The sequence below is a fragment of the Lepidochelys olivacea genome (genome assembly GCF_965140295.1).
Source record: "Lepidochelys olivacea isolate rLepOli2 genome assembly, chromosome: 8".
NCBI classification, from domain to species: domain Eukaryota; kingdom Metazoa; phylum Chordata; order Testudines; family Cheloniidae; genus Lepidochelys; species Lepidochelys olivacea.
In genome coordinates this window covers 34,127,867-34,149,648 of record NC_140418.1, presented here as the reverse complement: position 1 = coordinate 34,149,648, position 21,782 = coordinate 34,127,867, and the positions used below count along the sequence as shown (strand labels likewise).

Here is a 21,782-nt window from a genome sequence, read left to right as displayed (position 1 = left end):
GTGACTCCCTCTTTAGAGAAGGCTTCTTTAGGGGAAACTTACTATTCATCAGTACTCCAGGAGATGAAATAATTGAATAGTACAGTAAACCAGGTGCTGAAATTACATAGTGGGCGTGATCCTGCATTCCTTGTGCACCACAAGCTCTCAGTTTAAATAGGAGTCAGATGTCTTCAAATGGGGACTTTTGGTGTGTAAGGAATGCAGGATCAGGCCCACTATCAGCCTTCATCTTTGTAGACAATAGCCTATGCATGCAATGTAAAGGTTCACATGACTGTCCGCACCTCTGTCTCATGAGTTTGAAAGTGTTCAAGCCAAAAAACTTTGTCTTTAAAGGGTGTTGACATATAGTCTCTCTGTTTTCTGTCTTAGTATTGCAGTGTATGACTTGGGTGGTGGCACTTTTGATATTTCTATTTTGGAAATTCAGAAGGGAGTCTTTGAGGTGAAATCTACCAATGGTGACACTTTCTTGGGTGGTGAAGATTTTGACCAGGCCTTGCTGCAGCATATTGTCAAGGAATTCAAGAGAGAGGTAAATGAGATCTGTTTGCACAGATAACATGCCATGTGTAATTTTGATTGTGTTACTGAGAATGCTTTGAAAACCAATTCTCAAAGCTAGGGAATCTCAAATTACTTCAGAAGGATGAGGATCCTCTTCTGTATTGGTATGTTTTGAGTTTTAGTTGACTATTAACCTAAATGCTAAAAGTGTAGGGTATTAAAATTACTTGGATTGCTCTTTAGTATTCTGCCTCATATTTTAGTATTCTGCCTCATATTTGTCAAAAAATAAATACGAATTAAAGAGCGGACATCTCACAGGAGTCTAGGTCAAACAGAATAGCAAGACTTCTGTTCCTTTGACACTGTCTCTATGGGGTTGTCCTACAGATAATTCACCCCCCTTTCATATTACAAGGGAATTGGCCGCATAAATCCATCAGTGCTGCATGATGCTACTGCCTAATAGATGGAGCACAAGGGTGGCAGCTGGAAAATTTGTGCAGTTTAATTATAACTCAGTCATTGATCCAGTGTTACCTTCAGCAAGGTACGGTGTCTGCTCCAATACTTCTAATCGTTAATGGATATATCACTACAAAACTACTTCACTTGGTGGTTAGGGCTAATGTATGTGAAATACACGTATTTATCATTATGGTTACAAGCGTGGGGGATAAGCAGACAAAGCACTAGGACTCAAATTCTAATTTTTGCAGATGTCTTTCTAGTACAGTGGGGCAGGGGTGACCTACAGCAAATATCAGCTGCAGGCTTCTGGGTTTCTGGAGACTGACAGGTTTTTTTGTTAACACACATTTCTTATTGGTTAGACGGGCATTGACCTGACTAAAGACAACATGGCTCTTCAGAGAGTGAGAGAAGCGTCAGAAAAAGCCAAATGTGAGCTCTCTTCATCTGTGCAGGTGAGATGACTGTACAATAAAGTGCATTAGTTGGCCACTTTGATATGTCACTTCGCACATTTTATTTAACAGGTAAAAGACCAGCCAAATGCGAAGGCAGTAATTTGGGTTGATAAAACAAACTTGAGTATGTGCAAAGGACATCATGGGGGAAATGCTTTGATAAGCTAGTATTGGTATTAACAATCTGAGAGAAAACTGAACATCTGTTAGGTGATGCAAGGTAATTGCTTGAGGCTTAGGACAACAGCGGCAGTTTCTGCCTCCGGGATAGGAATATTAATCCTGTTAGCTTTGACCCCAAAATATGTCCTCTCTCTCCTGTAGGAATATCTGACCTTGTTCTCATGTCTGAATCATAGAATCATAGAATATCAGGGTTGGAAGGGACCCCAGAAGGTCATCTAGTCCAACCCCCTGCTCAAAGCAGGACCAATTCCCAGTTAAATCATCCCAGCCAGGGCTTTGTCAAGCCTGACCTTAAAAACCTCTAAGGAAGGAGATTCTACCACCTCCCTAGGTAACGCATTCCAGTGTCTGCATGCTACTTATTCCAGAACTCTGGAGGGCCTCAAGGAATTGAATTGCTGATAATCCTGCTTCTGATACATTCTGGCTTTACTTCTAGCTATTCAAAATCTTACAGTTTTAAATGTAACCACTGACTGAACCATTTATTTGCATAATGAAGAAAATCTGTTTTTAAAAAAAACTACTCTTTTAAAAGCTGCACACAAGGGAGTTAGTCATGAGACACTGAGAGCAGATTCCAAGGATCGCTTCCCCCACCCTCTGCTTCACCTATCAGATGCTTCCAGACCCCTCTCTTTATCCGTTGCTAATGATTAATTATTTTTCATTGAAGGGAGCAGTCTCATTTAAATGTTGTTGAAGTCAACTAGACAGTGTCTGAGTTCGAGTCTTTGTTTCCAATTTCCAGGATTTGAATAGTGTTAAGAACTGTTATTTCTGAGTGGGAGTTTTCTTTGGCAAAGTGGGGAGATCACAGGAAGCATGGTCCTTAGGTCAGTCACAATGGATACATAGTTCTGACAAGGGCATAACAGATTCTGGTTTGCCAGCTCACCGGAGAAAGAAAATACACTACATTAGAAAATACACTCCATTCTGCCAGAAAATGCTTCTGTACTGCACCAGTAAGAGTTAAATAAGGAAGAGCCTTCAGGAAAGTCTTCTGATATGACTTTATTGACTTTGCTATTTAAGAGGAGAGAGCTTGGCTTTAGTCTATAACAAGGGACCCGTTCTGATTTTGCAAACTTTCTCCATCAAGTTCGTGTGTGTTGAGGCATTAATGTTTTGCAGTGATTTGTAGTGTCAGCATGACTCAGCACTTTTGCTGCTGTTTTGCTGTGCCTCACTTCAAATTAGTGCAGTGGACTTATAAGCAGGGACACTGGATTTTAAACCTCTTGCATAAATAGAGAAAATGAGCATTTTAAATTGTAATGCCTGGTGCTTAACTTTAAATGGAAATCATTGTTGTAAAATGTTCAATTGGCTTTGTTCTCAAGCATAAATGTTATAAAATAGAGATTGTTTGGTTTGTGAGGAAACAGTTTGTTGTTGCTGAATGTTTAACCCCAGCGGAGTAGGCTGTCTTGTATTTAAAAAAAAAACCACATAAGAAATGAGGGGTATCTGGTGAATTTTTCTATACTCTCTTAACAGAAAATATGCATGTGCTCTATCTTGCAGGGTTTTGTCACTTTCTTCTACTTCGATTTTTTTTTTAACCTCTGTGATGTGAAATGTGAAGCTCTTGATAAAAAACATTGCATGTAATAAGGTGCTAGTGGGTTTTTGTTTCTAGACTCCCATTCCTGTGTGTTTACACATGTTGGTTACAGCAAACAATTCACAGCTCTGCAAAGTTACTGTGAACAGGGCCTGACTCAGCTTTATAAAATTTAAAAAGGTAAATGTACAGTAAAGTTCCACCACTGAAGAAACTGGGTAGAATACATGAGATTTGTCTTAACCATAGAGATTCTGTGGTTGCACTTAATGTTAAGTTTCTGTTTAGATGTAGTTTATAATTTAACTGATTAACCATTTATTAAAATGTCAATCGTTAGATTTTTAAAGTCTAATGGGTCAATGGATTGCTTATAGCCATGGTTATAAACATCTAACATAAGCAGATCATGTCTGTAACCTGCTTATAATATTAATAATTTATCCTTTATAAGCCATTTGTAACTGGAACCTTAATATAAAAGGTGACCAGCCTCCTTAAACTGAGGCAATAGGGGATGGGGTAAAGATATACAGAAATCTTAAAATATGTGTAAAAACTCAGTATGTTTTTCAAAAGAGTCCTAAAGGTATTCTTACAGAAACCTGTTGGCTTCATCTGTAAGTGATCAGTTATCTGTTGAACTGTGACAACACTGAAAGCCACATATAGTTGCTTGTCTTGATTCCCTGCTTCTAATAACCAGTGAATTCTTGTTTTGCAGACGGACATTAACTTGCCCTACCTTACTATGGATGCTTCTGGACCAAAGCACTTGAACATGAAGCTGAGTCGTTCCCAGTTTGAGGGGATTGTAGCAGATCTGATCAGGAGGACAGTAGCACCTTGCCAAAAAGCCATGCAGGATGCTGAAGTCAGCAAGAGCGACATTGGTGAAGTCATTCTGGTTGGTGGCATGAGCAGAATGCCTAAGGTATGGCATGTTCCTGTGTGACACACACCACTTAACACCTTTGTCCAAGGATTGAGTCACTTTTATTTGTGTTGCACAAAAGCATTTTAAAGGGGACCTAAGTCCTAATTCCAGAAACTTTGGCGATGCTGTAGGTGAAGGGCTGTCTATATAGTCAGCAGGATGAGTGGGTAGGGGGGACATGATCAGGCATGCCGGTCATGTGACTAGAATTTCTACTCCCTCCTTGGGTTGGTGTTTGATCCATGGGTCTGTCTGGAAGATACTGCTGATGGAGTTAACCTTCCCAAGACCAGTGAGAGTTGGCAGGAGTTACAAATTTCTGTTCCTGGCTCCTGCTGCCTGATGTGGACTGAACACAAGCAGTGCTGTTGAGATTTAAGAATTTAAGGCTTTCTCTCTAGCCTGCGAGAACAGCTGTGTGGTCAGTATGCTGCTGCCAGACTTGTGACTTCTGTGGAATTCACCCCCTGTTGTCAACTTAGCTTTGCCATCTAGGGATCTTGTAGGTTCACTGTTCTGGCTGTCAGCGAAGTCATTCTGTCACCTGCTGTTAATGCATAATTGGGTATGTGTTTGCTCCCTGGCATAAGCGATGACATGTTTCACTGGCCTTATGCTCTTAGCACTGGCTACCTAGATATACTTGACTCTTGTGTACTGTGGTGATAAGCACCAGCAGGTGACTTAGACTTGCTTTGCTGACATGCAAAGTCTTGAACATTTAGGACCCACCTGGTGTTGATTTAGTGTTCTCAGATTCCAAGCTCCAAAAAGAACTGTTCAGTTCCCATGAAGTCAGTGGGGAACATGCTTGTGCAAGGGTGTCCTCAAGAATGTGGACTATGCTGCTACTGGAGGTCTCTTAGGGTGCATCTACACAGCCAAAAAAAAAAAAGACCCATGGCAGTGAGTCTCAGAGCCCGGATCAACTGACATGGGCTTGTGCTGCAGGGCTAAAAATAGCAGTGTAGAGACGCAGTGTGGAGCCCAGGCCCCGAAATCCAGTGGGTGGCGGGGAGATCTCAGAGACCAGGCTCCAACCCAAGGCCAAATGTCTATACTGCGATTTTTAGCCTTGCAGCACCAGCCCAAGTCAGTTTACCTTTGCTCTGAGACTCACTGCCATGGGTTTGTTTGTTGTGTAGATGTACCCTCAGTTATTCACTCCCAGTCTGTGGAGAACAGTAAAGACTGCTTTACTCTGTAGGTGCTGTGGTACTCTTCAGATGTTATCACCATCTTACTGTGACTGACAGCCATCCAGGATTCAGAGTACCCTGGTGGGAAGAGTCTGCCTGGGAGTGATTACTTCAAAGCGCTGGCTACACAGCTGCTTTCAGAGCACTAGCAGGAGCCCCACTAACCCAAGTCTGTTGATGAGGGCTGGGAGGCTGCTCCTGCAGGTGCTCAAATGCTGTGTAGACATACTCTGAGGTTTCAATGACTGTAAGGTTTGCAGGACAGAAGTCACTAAAAGCTACTGTCCTGGCCAAAGTCCAGTGATTGCATCCTCCCTTACTAAGGTCCCTGCAGTTTAAACTGGGCATAATATTTTCCTAGCCTTCTGTCTGAGTCTCTTATGTAGTGTTATACACTGTGACTTTATTTCCATGGTGGGGGAAGCCCTTCCTGAAATACTGAGAATCCTTTGGGAGTGGAAGACACTACTTAAATGTCAGTATCCTATTTATACCTTTCTAGCACCATGTGGCCTTGCAAGGTTACATAACGCTTCCCTGACTACTCTCACTCAAAGCTTTAACTGCAGGCTGAGTTGAGCACAGCCATACCGAAATCTGCACCTGTGTATTGCACACAGTAATGTAGCTTTCTCCCTCTTGTACTGCATCTTTCCCAGTTCACACCACTGCTGGGTGGTTCACACCATCCCATTCACACCACTGCTGGGGTGGAATTTGACATTACTTGAAACTGCTCTCACACAGCCAGTGCTCCAGGAAACGTCAGGTCTGTGATCAGAAGTAATACTTCCCCTTGTACTGTAAAACATGCCCTCTAGGGGGAAGATTTCCAGTTAATTATATGGTCTTCCTGTGTGTTTCACTGTATCAAGGGAGTGTTCATGGGCAGATGAGCTGGAGTAGTGCTCACAGCTCCCCAGGAGCTCAGTGCTCGCTTGTCCAGAAAATGGCTGCTCCACAAACGCAGCTTGGGATGCAGAGGAGCTGTGAGCATCAGCTAAAATCTCAGTGGTGAAGGTGGGCCCCTTGGAGTGGAATTGAGAGCCGTGTAGGGTGTTTCAAACACCCAGCTGAGTTTCTGTCCTGATACTTCAGCCATGGATCTGATAAATTCATCAGCATATTGTTCTGAAAAGGTGGAGCGCAAAGTATCTTCTGAAACACCACATTAAGTAAGGGGCTGGAGACATTGTTGCCCTTCATATGGCTTCATTTATTCTTTAATACACTAAACAAGATTAGGTGTGTCCTCTCCTTTCTGTGGATTTTCTAGCCTGCCCCATGGTTCTGTGCTTGCTATTGCATTTCAGTCCCCGGAGCTGGTCCCGGCACTGGGGAGAATAAGCCTGGAATATGCTGACTTGTGCCCAGCTGGGATAAGTGATCCCTGTTCTGCTCGAGCAGAATGTTGCTGCGTTATTGCTGTGTGGTGAGCTAGGGGTCAGTGTAGGTGGGAGTATTGAACTCGCAGGGGGCTAGTGTTCTCCATTCCCCTCCTTGGGTCACTCACTGCTGGCTATCTGGGTTGGAAACAGTATTCCAGGGGAGGGGGCTATCTGTCTTTTGGCCTCCTAGGTGATGTAGGTGTAGGGCAAATATGGGTGCACCTGAATCCACTCAGCTGGGTGCTAGGAGGAGCAAATTGAGGGATGCGGGGAGTAGGAGCCAGTCATGGGCCTGAAGCTTAGTCTCATATGTCACTGGATGGCAGAAGTAGTAGGGGTAGGGGGAAGGGAACGGCAAAAGTGTCAGCTGGTTGGAGGGCAGATAATGAGGGGTTCCTTCCTCATATACATTTTTTATTATGCCATGGGGTGGGCTGTGGCAGCAAGGCTGTGATAACAGGAGTTCCCTACACGTCGGCTGTGTTCTGTACTCATTCAGGTGCAGCAGACTGTGCAGGATCTGTTTGGCCGTTCTCCTAGCAAAGCAGTTAATCCCGATGAAGCTGTTGCTATTGGTGCCGCTATTCAAGGTGGCGTGTTAGCTGGTGATGTCACTGATGTGCTGCTGCTGGATGTGACTCCTTTGTCCTTGGGAATTGAGACGCTGGGAGGTGTCTTCACTAAGCTTATCAACAGGAACACGACAATTCCAACCAAGAAGAGCCAGGTGAGGTTAAACATCGTGGCAACTGTCTGCTTCTAATGGAGTTCCTGGGCTGTTGTCTTAGGGACAGCACAATAGCAGGCATTGGGTGCCCCATGTTCTATTTCTGCCCCTTCCCTGTATTTAAGTCCCATGGGGACACTGTGACCAGTGTGCTTTTTCTCCCTATCCATGTTTCCCAGGAGGGTCAAAGTCATGCCACTCAGTGCTTTCCTCATAGCCCAGCCGACGAAACTGAACAGCTTAACAGTTTCACTCTGCTGCCTGTGGTAGCATGACTGGAGGAGCACTATGTGCAGAGGTAGCAGCATGGGCATGATCCTACGGTTGGGGAGGGAGAAGGTGGGACACCCAATATGGGGAATAGGTAAAGGGCGTTTGGAATTGAACACACCGTGAAGGTCCAGCTGGCTTAATAGTGGTAGCATTTCTGGGCTCAGGGCTAAGATGAGTTCTCACTACAGCAAGGGCTGGGAGCCCTGTTAAGGCAGCCCTCTGCCCCAGAGAGAGAGGATATGCCTTGTGTTGCTCTCTGACAACCATCTGAGGCTGAAGGCTTCTTCAGCTAGCTAATGAGGGTCACTGCAATATGCAGCTATTGGGGAAGAGAGCAGGGAATCCCAGATGAGTCTCTTCTCCTTTCCACACCCAAAAACCTAGACAGAATTCAAGTGGAAGGAGAGGCTGAAATCCAACACAAAATGAGGCCAATTAGTGAGTAACTCTTCTTTGTCGGGGTGGAGGTAGCTTTCAACCCAATAAACTCAACTTCCCTCCCCCCTCTTTAGAAGCATGAGGTGAGAAATCTCTTGAGCTTTTTGTCTTGGGACAGAACCAGGCCATGTGTCTGTGCTATGATGTTACTGTCAGCACATCATTCTGAAGAGAACTAGTGCAGAGACTTAATATAACTGAGCACAATGCATGGCCAAAACTGCCCTTGCTGGTCTGGACTCATAGAGAATGCTCTCCCCATCTTGCAGGGATACTGAAAAGATTGGGCTCCAGTGCTCATTTTCTTGTTTCTCTCTGACTCCCAGACAAACACTTTGACTGCCTTTGTTGAAATCTCGCCTGCTAATCGTTATCTTTTTGCCTTAGAATCTTTACTGTATTAAAAAGCTTGTGAGGCATGGAGGGAAAATACACATTTAAAGTATTTCTTTATCCCTCCAGCCTAACTTCCAAGTTTTCATGCTGTTCCCTGTCCTTTAGTCCTTGTATAGTAAGTAGTTCAATTCAGGGGTTGTAAGCTGTCAAATATTCTGTTTCTCTCACCCTTCTACAGGTGTTTTCTACAGCAGCTGATGGGCAAACTCAAGTGGAGATTAAAGTATGCCAGGGTGAGAGAGAGATGGCTTCTGACAACAAGCTTCTTGGCCAGTTCACTTTGGTATGTTTGCACAAAATGTTCATAACCTTTAAACTACCTTTATGCAGTAAGTTCCAAGCCTCCCATTTTGTTTGGAACCTCCCCCCTTCCCTCCCTGCTTCTCTTGAAAGTGGGGACTTTAACAGAAGCCATTTGATTTTTACCTGCCCCACAAATGTAAAGCACAAAGTGATCCAGGCTCGTAAATCAGTAGGCCTTACTGACCGCCTGCCTTCAGTAGCCATACGCTCTTAGAGGCATTGATTTTTTTTTTTTTTTTTTTTTTTGGTACCCATGGAACTAGGATGTTAGATCCTGTTGCCAAATATAACTCAGTACTTAGATCCCATGTTGCTTCACAGTTGTCCCTGAGGCAGCCGGTAGCTGGCCCATCACCCACTCCCTTCAAGTCCCTTTGGAGCAGCCTAGATTGTGTTAGACAGCAGTTACCGTGCTTCAAGGGGTGATTGTGTATAGGACATAGCTGCTGCAGTTCAGTGTGGCTGAGTAGTTCACTCTCTTCATACATAATCAGCCTGTACAGGTATTTGTCCTCCTGATCCGTATGGATGCTTCTGATTTAATTTCAAGAGTGGTCATGTTGAATAGGGCTGTACTGTATCAGGACCGCCTGAAGCTAATACAGGTTCTTAAGAGGTTTCTTCTTGCTTGACATCTCTAATATTAAATCCAATTGCCGGAAGGAGCCTTCCGGTAAGGCAAGGGTTTGTATCTCCTGAAGCATGGTGAATCTCTCACCATTTAAACATGGTAGCCTCAAGCAGGGCCTGGCTCTCCCCAGAATAGACCCAAGTAATTAACTAAAGAAAATTGAACTTGTTACCGTGCATGGGACGGGGAAAGTGACTTACTGGCATTAAGTGTAAAACAGCATTTGCTCTTCTTATGACATTTATGGCAGCTTCCGGGTAGAAGTCTGCAGCTGCATTAAATTAGGTCTGTCCCATTAAGTCTATCAGATACCACTAAATTGTCACGACTTCTGACAAGCATATCCTGGGATCTGCTTTGAGGTTGTTTTAGTTGAATTGGCAGTTCACCAAGATAATATGCACAACACTGAAGGCTTCGATACCAAGCCCACATCTGTTGGGGAACTAATGGCTAAGCACTTCTGGTTTCCAGGTTGGAATTCCTCCAGCTCCACGGGGAGTGCCCCAGATTGAGGTCACGTTCGACATTGATGCTAATGGCATTGTTCACGTTTCAGCAAAGGATAAAGGGACAGGACGCGAACAGCAAAGTAAGTGCAGCTATCATTGTTGTGCATTCCCTTATAGTGAAGGGAAGGAAATTTATGGAATTATGCTTGGCTACTCGGTATGAACCTCTGAGTGTATGACCCCCAATAGTGTGCTAGATGTCTCAAATAGATGGGATCCCTGCTCCCCAAAAGCTTACAATCAGAGTCATACATAGCGCAGCAGGTAAGGGTGATAAGTAGGCAAATACGGGGAAGGGAGAAGTAGGACAATTTATATTTGTTACCAGTTATCCAGGAGGTATGGTATCCGCTCCAGTGTGTTAAACCTTGAGCACCAGGGATGGGCTGCTGGTGGCCACATCCAACCCACCAGATCATTTTATTTGGCCTGCCAGTAGGCAGCAGAGATGTAGCCACAAGTGAGCTGAGGTGCACCCAGCTGGCACCCAGCCCACTCAGATCTGAGCACCAGGCACTGTGCTTAAAGTGAGGGGAATCATGGGATACAGGGCAAACGGAGCCCAGGACTGGGAGCAGGAGCCCACACACCAGATTGCAGTGCCACCTAATGGCCCAATCATCTCTCCATCACGGAAGCAGGGGCCAGGCTCTACCCTTCACCACCAGTCTCTGGTTGCTTCCTTAACATTGGCTCCCACCTCCCACAGCCAATCTAATTGTGGCCAGGCCCTGAGTTGGGATGAACTCATTCCAATGGGGAGGCATATCTAGAGCTGGGATTGTAATGGCAGAGCCCCTTCCTTGCGGCTGTGAGGGGCATTGGGACCTGGACTGGATCTCCCCCCAGTCTCTGCCTCCCCCATGGGCACAGACTTCACCCATGTGCCAGGCTCCCCATCAGCTCTGGTCTCCAGCTCTGTCCCAGGCCACCCAGCTCTGGTTGCATTCTCCCTACTGGCAGAGTGTGTGCCCTGCCCCTGGTGCTCTTGTCTCTCAGCTCTCAAACAGCCAACTAGTGGGAGGTGGTAATGAAGTGGGTGGCGTGGGGCACAGTCGGAGCCTGTGGTGATGCAGGAGTGGAGTGGTATGAGTCAGTGGCAGTGACTTCAGTAAAAAACTGCACCCTTCAATAACCTGGCTCATTAACATTTATTTCGGCATGGACCGCCAAAGGGCTTTAGTGGCTGTTGTGACCCTCATCTACTACCTTAAAGCTGCCCAACTTCCATTTAAAATGAGCCCTGTACACGAGCAGTCCATGTTGAGACTTTTCACTGGTGGGAAATAGGCTAGCTTTTAAGTCTTCTCTTCAGCAGATGAAATTGCATTGAAAGCAGCCTGACTCTTTCACTTCGTGAAATGCAGTGATGTAGGCAGAAGAGAAGTCCCCTGACAGTGACAGATGAGCAGCTGTAGGTCATGCTCCCTTGCACCTCCAAGAAGCTACCCACCCACAGAGGCACTTGGGGCAAAGACTTCTGTTTCTTGTTTTTTTTTGGTTGGGGAGAAAGGAAGGGGCTGAGCAGGGAGGTAAGTGACTGGGAACCCTGGACCAGGTAGGAGCTTGTTTCCACTGGTCTGCTGTGCTATGCACCTTGGCACACTGTCCATCTGTGAAACTAGTGTCATATGTTAATAGTCCTAGCAGCTTATTGTCTAGTCATGGGACAGCATCAGTGTGCCAAGCTGTGTTAGGGGGAGGAGGTTAATTAGCAAGACACCTGGCCAATGGCAAGCACCCATAGCATGAAGAGTGCATCTGATCAAACAAGCACAGTACTAAGAATGTACTAACCACTCTGCCACAAGAATTTTAAAACCCAGGTGCTTAAGGCATATTCCCCTGATAACCAGCTGATTCTGGTAGCCTAGAAACAACATCTTTAAACTGCAGGGAGTTTGGAGAGCTGAAGCGGTCACTGTGTTTATTTAATAACACAATCAAATATTAGAAGCAATATTGCCTCCACAATTACTGTTGTAACCATCAAGCACTGGTTTAGACCTCTATAACTTTGGCTTGGAGAACTTCTTTAGCCTGGATTGCTGGATTTCTACAAAGCTTGAAGAAAAATTGTCATTATTTGGCACTTACTTCCATATGATGATTTGTTGACTTCCAGTGTGTTCTGCTTCATTCAAAAATGGCGTATTGCCTCTCCATTCCAGAGGTATGGAATTCCTTGAGGAATTTGCGGGTTATAGCTGAAGAAAACATAATTAGAAACTTGCTTTAATCATCTTGGTGAATATTTTTGGGCTCAGTCCTGCTGCTATTGACAACAAAAAACCACCTCATTGACACCAAATTCATTTGGAGCAGGAGCATGCACTGTTTGTCGCCTTGTATTAGCTGGTTGCAGGTGCCCAACAGGATATGGAGGACCAGGGTTCTTATACCAGCCTTTAGCTACCTGTAGCATATAACAAAGGTTGCAACCATGATCCCATTGTAAATCTCTGACTCATTTGAAATAGACTAGTATTGTTAGGCTTTTAGGGTTTAGGCTCACTGTCACCTAGAATACTCTGTGAAAAATTTTAAGTGCTTACTGAGGTGAAGACCTAAAATTGGTTCCCTTCCTGAAGTGTTGTAAAATGTCCAATGACATCTGTCCCTTGCTTTCCGATGAAATTGCATTACGCCACCCCACTTGAAATGTAGTTTGTAATGTTGCTCAAACAAGGCAGCTTTCACAGGGCAGCAGTAGGAAAAAATTAAGTTGCCTTTATTTGAAAGCTAGCTACAGTTCTGTCACTGAAGGAAATAGAGGGAGAGTGTGGCTGGAAACAGGCTTGTAGCCTGCTTCTGAATTGCTCTGGGCTGCTCTCCAAAAGTGAAAGGAAACTCCATGGCCTGATAAAGACTCCTCCTGCATTCCGAGCCAGAATGCCCCCTTGGCCTGAGGGCCATATACACAGGCTCACTTTCCACATGGAGTAACTGAAGAACAGTGTGAAGTGGCTTGCAGATGGTTACAAAGAGGGTATCTAGCACAGCTGGGAACAGAATCTTTATCTGAGTTGCCAGGCTATTGTCTTGTCCATTATACCAAACCTCTCCAAGTGCTGTTCTGTCCTTGTACTTTCTAGTAGGTCTCCCTAGATAGGCACACTAACTAGAATAATGCAGACTACTAGCAACCTTGTGAGAAACTGCAGCCATTCAGCATTCTGTTGCTTTCAAGGTGCACAAGGATTGCTCTCTGAGCCCAAGAGCTGAATGCTCTCATGAGAGCAGAGAAATGGTAAATGCGGCACTAGGAAGGAAAGTCATTGGGGATCTGCACTTTTCTCTCATCAGATCTCTTAGTTTATGTTTATACTAAGCATTCTCAAGGCAATGCTTTTCAAACCATGGGTCATGACCCAGTACTGGGTCTTGGAATGTAAGGCACCGGGTCGCGGCAGCTCTGGTCAGTACTGCTGACCACGCTGTTAAAAGTCCCGTCAGCCATGCTGCCCGGCTAAGGCAGGCTGTTCCAACTGCACTGCGCCCTGGAGGCGGCCAGCAGCATGTCCGGCTCTGTGGCAGGGGGGCCACGGGGCTCCATGTGCTGCCCCCGCCCTGAGCACCGGCTCCAAAGTCCCATTGGCCAGTTCCCGGCCAATGGAAGCTGTGGGGACGGGTAGTGCCTGTAGGTGAGAGCTGGTTGCACGGCTTCACCTAGGAGCCAGACCTGCTGCTGACCACTTCCGGGGGCACAGTGGTCCACAGTGCCAGGACAGCACCCGGCTGTGCCGCTGACCAGGAGCCTCCCAAGGTAAACCCGTGCCCACATCCCTTGCCCCAGCCCTGAGCCGCCCCAAATCCAGACCCCTTTCCTGCACCCTAAACCCCTCATCCCTGGCCCCACCCCAGAGCCTACACCCCAGCCCAGAGCCTCATCCCCTGCCACAGCCCGGAGCCCCCCAAACTCAGAGCCCCCTCCTTCACCCAGAGCCCCAACCCCCTCCTGCACCCCAACCCCCTGCCACAGCCCAGAGCCCCCTCCATACCCCAAACCGCTCATCCCCACTCCCCATTGGGTCACGGGCATCAATAATTTTCTTCAACTGGGTCACCAGAAAAAAAGTTTGAAAATCCACTGCTCTAAGGAGTCACTATTGCACTGGCTCAAATACATGCCTTGTGCTAGCAGCTCATTAGTACAAGGAAACGATCCCTAGCAACATAACTTAGCTGGTGTGTCTGGAGCATTAATGTAGGAGCTCTCTTCACTGTAGGAGAAGAGATTAAAATACAAAGCAGCATTTTTTAATACTGTACTTTATTTTCTAACGCAGTCGTGATCCAGTCTTCTGGTGGCCTCAGCAAAGATGACATTGAGAACATGGTGAAGAATGCAGAGAAATATGCAGAGGAAGATAGGCGAAGAAAGGTAACTTGGTGGTGGTCGTTGTGGTCTCTTGTAATGGGTAGTTTACCAGCCAGTCAAAAATCTCCATTCCATATTATGAAACTGCACTCTACTCCGAGGACTTCTGGCTTGACATATAAAGGCCAGATTAAGAGATTGTAATCATTGTACTCGTGCCTATGTTTGCATGTGCAAGGAGTGCAATTGCCTTTGCAAATGGATTTTTAGATGCCTAGATTACCACTTGTCCCCCTATTACCAAATTTCTACATGCAGTTGGCTTTAACTGCAAGAAAATATAGGCATATAAATACCCAGCTTATTGGCCTCTGTTCAATAGCTGACCTTATATTTACAAACCAAGTATTTTAAAATTCTTTTCTAAAGAATTAAAGGGACATGGTTGTGCTATAAATAGACAAATTCCCCTACCTGTTACTAATATGTGAACTGAAATTTTAAAATCTGGTTGAATCTACTTTTCACCACGGATGCTGTTGAATGTTTACATTTAATTCGTCTTGGATAGTGAAGCTAGCCCTATCACTTTCACTTCCAGTTTCTCCTGGAGCAATGCAATGCTGCATCTTTAGTTGCAAACACAGCAGGGAGCTGTTTTCACTGAACTCATTGAAATAAGTTTTGTTGTGTGTGTTTTTTTTCTAAATTTTACAAAACCAAAATGTTGGTCCGAACCCCCATGACACGCACACCCTTCAATGGGCAGTTGCAGTGCACGTGTTAAAAGCCTGGTCTCCAGCATCTTGAGTGCCAGATCTCATCTGAGTCTTGGTATTTATGCCTTCCGTGCACATGAGATCACCATTCCCTCAAGGAATATCTGGTCACAGTCCACATCTCCTTAGTCAAAAAGGAGTGATGCTTTCTGCACTCAAGTGATCAATCTATAATATTTATAAGGTCAATGGTTAGGACTAATTGATTTAATGAGGGTAAACTATAATGAATTGCTCTACTAAATATAGAACATCGATTTAAGCAGCTGATACTGTAGGATATGGCACTAGCATATGCTTAAAGACTGCGGAAATTCACACTGTAGATGCTTTACACTGTTCTCGTCTCTACAGAACTAGTGATCTTGTTTTGGCAACACTTTTAAATCTCTGATCCTCAGAAGGGTGAGGTTCTGGCATAGACCAAAGGATAGAATATTTGAGTAGCTTTCTGTGAAAGGAGCTGAATTTTCTTAGGAGGAGTTGTAGCTTTTTCTTCTCTGCTTCAGACCTCTGTTGAAACCCTAAGATTCTTGATCCCTTGGCATTTGGGAGTTACATGTGCAAAATACACTATTGAGAGGTGCCAGCTCCTTGCATAACTTGTTTTCATGTATTGTCTGTCGGGTAGACTTTGTGGATACATAGGGCTTGTGTAGAGTGCTCTGAACATTCCCACCCCATCTCCTTGTCTTGTCACTGTTTATGTTCCTAACCCACTGAACTAGTGTTGGTGGTTTCAGGTGCCCAGATGACAGCTATGAAATGCTGGAGACACACCCCTCCACAGATTGGGTGCACCACAGACAGCAGTACAAGCTTTCTTGTGCTGCCTGCTAACATGCTTAAACCATGCTCTGGAGTGACCCACTCCTGGATGAGGGCAGTTCACTCTCCAGTTCCCATTTTTAACTCTTGGCCTCTGCAGGGTGTACCAGCTCAGGTGCTTTGGGTGGTGGTGGTTTCAGATTAGGTGCTGTGAACTTTGAACCACTGACGAGGACCAATAGAAAATAAAGGAGGTGGGTTTTTTTGTTTTTTGTTTTTGCTAACAACTCCATTGCACCTTGCAGCATTATTCTTGTGGGGCGTTTTCCTAAACGGGTGGAACATCCAGCCTTGCTCTGTCTGAGACTGCCAGCAGTGCAGTAGTTCATGCCGCCACGTGGATTAACGCACTTGAGCAATGGACCACATGGTTCATCTACCTGTAGTAAAGCAGCACTGCAGCAGGTCCCATGCTGGTTATCTTTGTAACCAGGAAAGCTAGTAGGTATTGCATTTCTTGACCAGAAAACCTGGTGTGCAAAAATAACCCACTTGTCAATTTGCCCAGGAACGTGTCGAAGCTGTCAACATGGCAGAAGGGATCATCCATGATACAGAATCCAAGATGGAGGAGTTTAAGGATCAGCTGCCAGCAGATGAGGTGGGTATTTTCTGATGCCTTTGTTAAAGGGGCCAGAGTTCCCTACAGTATCTGCCCTCTCAGGTAAAGAATGGGTTAGCATGTAACCTCTCAAGGATTCTTAACTGTTTAAAATAGCATGTGGCTGAAACTTGCTAGAGAAGTTGACTTTCAGAATACATGAAGGATTCTTAACAGTGGAAGGTAGGCACAGTCCTTGGCTGCTTTTTGTCCCACTCGTACAGTGGAGGTGATTGTCTGATTTCAGAGGGAATTTTTTCTTCAGACACTGAATGTACGAAACAAGTTTTCTTTGTCTGTAAGTTAATCAGCATTAAGTGAAGGCTTCCATTCTGTCCTGAGAGTCTCAGAGCAGTGGGTGAACTTGCAAATACAGAACCCAGGAACTTGGGAGCAGCTTAAATGGTTTTAAACTTAGTTTCCTTCCTTTACCTGTAGTGAGTCAGATGCTTAGTGTCAGAGGGGTTTTAATACTGTTCAGTGACTGCTTCATCGCTGCATTATTCTTCATTTCAAAAGCTATGTTTAAAACTGAGTTCACAAGCTGCAAAAGTATTAAAGCATCCACTTCAAACACAAAGAGTAATTTGGGGTTTTAGGAGGGGCTGAGGCTGGAGATTCTTGGCAAGTACCCTTGGATAAAGATTCAGTGGCTCTATCCAGATCACTGCTGGGCTTCTCTTTAAAACATGGGTGTGGAAACGCCAGGTGCTCGTGTAGCCCAGTGAGAGCGTAGAACTTGTTTTCTAGCCTAGCAGGGGCTGGGAAGGCAAGAGACTACATACTTAGCCTCTGAAGGGAAGTTGCGTGGGAAACATGTTTAACCCCATCATCAGCTTTGTGGGAGACTGGAGGGGCAGTGATAATGGGCACTGTAAGGAGCGTGGCCTGCTTGGAGCAGGGAAATCTGTTATACAAGGCTTCAAGAACATAGTATTCCTTCCAACCTGTGGGCCTAAAAGTAAAGGACTGACAGTGGCTGCCCACATTCTGCCTCTAGACATGGCTGAGTGAGTGTCCCACGCCCTCACAGCTCTGTCAGTGCAGCTGTCCCACAGTAACCTCACATCGCCAATCCTGCCCTCTTGAGCGCACTCCCAGTCTGACAGAGAAGTGCCAGATTGTGTGGAAGGTTTGACAGATGGCAGTAGGGATGGGATGGGACTATATTGCTTTTGTTTGCATCCCCACTCCTCCCACACACAACAAAGGGAGGAAACTCTTAGGGGCTTTGTGCATTGAACACTCTGCTTTGTGGCTCTTTCTGGTGGAGTTTTAAAGATGGGTAGATGAAGAGCAGCTTTTTCTGCTCCCCTTGATTCTGTGGTGGCAGTAGGTCACTCGAGGTATCAATGAGGCAAGCTTTCAGCCAAAGGGGGCAGTTCTGTCTCTGGGGCTTCTTCAATCCTTGGCTTCTCTGCTGAGACTGCAAACAAGGTGACCAGTTAGTGCAGCTGTAGTGTGTTCAGTGATGTGGATACATGCCCGCCGGGAACTGGACAAGCTACTAGGCACTGCAGACTTTTAATTTGAGACTTAAATCCACTTCTTTTGGCAAGAGCTGGGAGGGGGTTGTGGAAGTGAAGGGAAGGGCTCAGTTTTAATGAACTAAGTGCAATGTAACTATTGTTTGTAACTTGTTTACAGTGCAACAAACTGAGGGAGGAGATTGCTAAAGTGAGAGAGCTGCTGGCTCGTAAAGATGCTGAAACAGGAGAAAACATCAGACAGGCTGCGTCCAGCCTGCAACAGGCGTCCCTTAAACTCTTTGAAATGGCATACAAAAAGGTGGGTGTGCAGGGCTTGTGGATCACACTGGTGCTTGTACAGGGAGAGGGAGCTGATCCAAATGAAGCCTTAGAGGATTGTCCGTGCCTGGGTAGCTCGAAGCCACAGGTCAACTCCCCTAAATGGCAGCTGTTGCACTAATGACATCTCCTCTGGCACAACGTCATGAGCTGTCCAGCCAATCACAGAAGTTCTGAAGTCTGACCTTCAATATTATGTAGCATTTTGTTTGTGCTGCTGATCTGTGCCACCGATTACGTATAACTTTTTAATGTAAAACTACCTTGTCGAAACAGTCATTACAAAGCTCTTGATTGGTGACAAGCAATACTTGAAACTCTTTTTATACATCAAGATAAATGGGCATCAGGCAAACCTCCTAGCAGAAGTATGAATGTAGATCTTTCAGTGAGCGTAGAAAGGATACTATGTCCAGATGTTCAAATGCAGTTATTAAAAACCACTAAAATGATGGCAAACATTATTTAAACTTCTGTGCATAGTCATTGGATGCTAGAGACTCATCATGGGCTTCCTGGCTGCTCTGTCTAAAATGGTCAGCTAGGGCCAGATTGTTAACAGTATTTAGGCCCTAATGAGATTTCAGAAGCACTGAGGTGCCTAACTCCCTTTGGTTTCAGTGGGTATTAGTCGCTTTTGAAATTCCCACTTGGTGCCTAAATACCTTCAATAATCTGGTCTTTAGACTTTGTCTTTCAATGTGAGAAGAATATTGTGATCAGTCTAGAAGAAATCTGGGCAGCTGCTTCCAAGCTATCGGGATATCTCTGTGGGAGTAGCGTTCTGTAACTAACAGATAGTGTCTTTCACAGATGGCATCAGAGAGAGAGGCTTCTGGTGGAAGTTCTGGGGACCAGAAGGAAGAGAAACAGTAGAATGTCACTCTTGCGCACAGACTGCAGCAGGAAGAGGGTGAAAATTCTGAAGCTTGGGAGCGAAGGGACCTTCCTGAGCAGGAATGGGCAGAATTCAGTCTTACTGTGTTTTTGCAGTATTCTATATATAATTTCTTTAATGTATAAATTTAGTGATGTGTCCACTAGATGAATCATCATTTCATGAAAGTTAATTCATGCTAGACAAAGTTCTAAATATTGAGCCCTGTGGTATTTTCAACTGAGCGGTTGGGGGATTCACTCATCATTTACTCCTAACATTTGACGAAGTGGTATACTTAATTTGTTTAAAGGTTTGAAACCATGTCACAAATTCTGGGGTGGGGATGGGAGTCCTTATGTATCCTCTTCGTGGAGCCAAGTGCTTGTGAACTGATTTGTAACAGGTCCTGGGTTCAGCAGTGGCAGGGCCAGCTACGTTGCTAGAGAACGTTAAATCTGCAGCTAGCTTAGTATCCTTGTACTGAAGGAGAATGGGTTACTTTAATTTGGCTGTAACTTAATTCCTTTTAAATAAGGCCACATTGAAGTTACATGCGTTGCTTGTCTAAGCTTTCTGCTCCATACCATGTCTGTTCTCTGCGTATAGTAAAACAACTTCCCTGATAATAAAATTGTTCTTACTGGATCTGTTCTGGATTTTTTTAAAATAAAAATGGAAAAGCGTCTAATTTCTCTTGAGGTTTTTGGCTAGTTGCATCCGGGTGAAGTGGCATTTGTTGGTAGACCCCCTGCTGGCACAAAGAATGTGAGCAAACTGGAAACCTGAACACCATACGTGTTTTTGAAACTAGCTTCATTGATGCTTTAGTCCTGGTTACATTCAGAAAAGTTCTTCCTGCTTTTCTCTTACTTAGTGCTTGCATGCTCTTCTTGGAACGTAGGAATTGTCCTGCTGGCTCAGACCAGTGCTTTATCTATTCAATATCCTGCTTGGAGGCAGGCATCACTGGCTCCAGAAGAAATTATGCATCATGGGGCTTTTTGCACTCATAGAAGTTTCTTCCAGGCCGTCAGTTGGCTATTGCTATGAAGAATGAGGGTTTATACCCTCATTACTACACTTACACAACAAACTTAAGTGAATGTGACTGGTTGTTCATATAAATGTCTCCTGCACTTAGCCCAGACAAGGAGTTCTTGGAATTGTACAAACAATGGAGGACACTTCATACCTAGTGCAAAGTGAGGCGATGGAGAAGCCTTTATCTACTGAAACTTGGTCAAAAGTCCAGTTTCTATGAACAGGCAAGACAATGTATCAACTGGCTCCTGACTAACAATCTGCAAATTAATACTTTAACTCCCCCAAAGTACGGATTACCCATCCCAACCTGTCCATTCCCAAACTTCTTCCTTCCCACGTGCCCAGCAGTGATTTCACTTTCATGGTAAATCTAATCCCTACTCTCATCCCAATTGCAAAACCCTCCCATTCCCTGCCTCCTCCAACATCTGTCGATACTGACCCCAACAAGCATCTCATCCTGACAGTCTTCCCCCCAAAAATTTCCCTGTGCTCACTCCTTAGACTTCTCGCTCTCTCAGCTATAGATTTTGGATTAAAGTGTTCTCCATCCCTTGCTGCTGGCCTCCCTTCTGCCCCACAAACCAAGATCGTTTTCCCTCTACTAACAGCAAAGCCTGCTCACTCGGCTACTCCATTTCAGAGCTGCTGCTCCTACCTCCCACCCCTGCGTGTTGCCAGTTTCCAGCAGGGAGCTTTGGCACTATTGGGTTAGTCAATGTGAGCAGTCAGGTCAGCCGCTTACTTTCATCTCCAAGTGAGCTCACGTAAAATCCTATACAGATTTTAGAAGATTCCTCTTGAGAGGAATTGAGATCATGCCTACTTTGTTAAATCTATTCAAAGGGGGGCTTTGTAAAATGCAGTGGGTCATCTGTGTGGAAAGGAAGTCATAAATAGCCCCACCCAATAAATCTTATCTACAGGTTCTACCTCTTGCCTGAAATAGTTCAATGATGATACCTATGTGTGAGCTGAACACCTTGGGCTGGGACACATTAAAGGCCCATTCTAATTAGTGAGAAGGAAATGGATTTGAGTAAAGCGCTTGCTGGGCTGTTTCAAAAGTCTTCTTGGAAAATAAAGGGCTTGACTAGGAGCTCTTGGCAGAAAGCCGGTACAGAGGCTAACATGATGTTGTATCAAGGTATACAGTGGTGCCCCCATAATTGGAGGTTGATCTGGTGTTGAACAGCTTCATCAGTGATCCAAAAGAGGTGGGGTGTTGGGCTAAACAGGGCTCTAGTGGTATTAAAGGGGATGCAAATTCCACAGAGGACAGAGAGGCCTAGATGGGAAAAAGATGGGCATCAAAGGATTAAATGAGTTTGAACTTAGAAAAATGAAAGCTCAGAGCCCTGGAAGACACATAGTCAGTGGGGAGAGAGGCCAGACATGCATCACTGCAGGAAGAGAGAGAGGCACTGTAGTTGGGATCACAGCTTTGAGCCAGGAGTTTCCAGAGCAGACTCAGGATTGTCATGGGGCAGGGAAGTGATTGATGTGAGGAGGAACGTAGCTT

At 45.1% G+C, this 21,782-nt stretch overlaps 1 protein-coding gene across 1 annotated transcript in view; it reads left to right on the top strand.

The window, feature by feature from the left end:
* The window catches only part of HSPA9 (heat shock protein family A (Hsp70) member 9), a 32,254-nt gene extending 12,393 nt beyond the window's left edge, over nt 1-19,861 (top strand). Inside the window, exons 8-17 of the mRNA XM_084636667.1 lie at nt 376-538; nt 1,344-1,436; nt 3,920-4,129; nt 7,219-7,446; nt 8,732-8,836; nt 9,962-10,079; nt 14,289-14,383; nt 16,436-16,528; nt 18,176-18,316; nt 19,150-19,861. Of these exons, the coding sequence (XP_084492793.1) occupies nt 376-538; nt 1,344-1,436; nt 3,920-4,129; nt 7,219-7,446; nt 8,732-8,836; nt 9,962-10,079; nt 14,289-14,383; nt 16,436-16,528; nt 18,176-18,316; nt 19,150-19,212 (1,309 nt within the window). The 3' untranslated portion in view covers nt 19,213-19,861. The remainder of the gene's footprint in view (nt 1-375; nt 539-1,343; nt 1,437-3,919; nt 4,130-7,218; nt 7,447-8,731; nt 8,837-9,961; nt 10,080-14,288; nt 14,384-16,435; nt 16,529-18,175; nt 18,317-19,149) is intronic.
* The last annotated feature ends 1,921 nt before the right edge of the window (nt 19,862-21,782 follow it).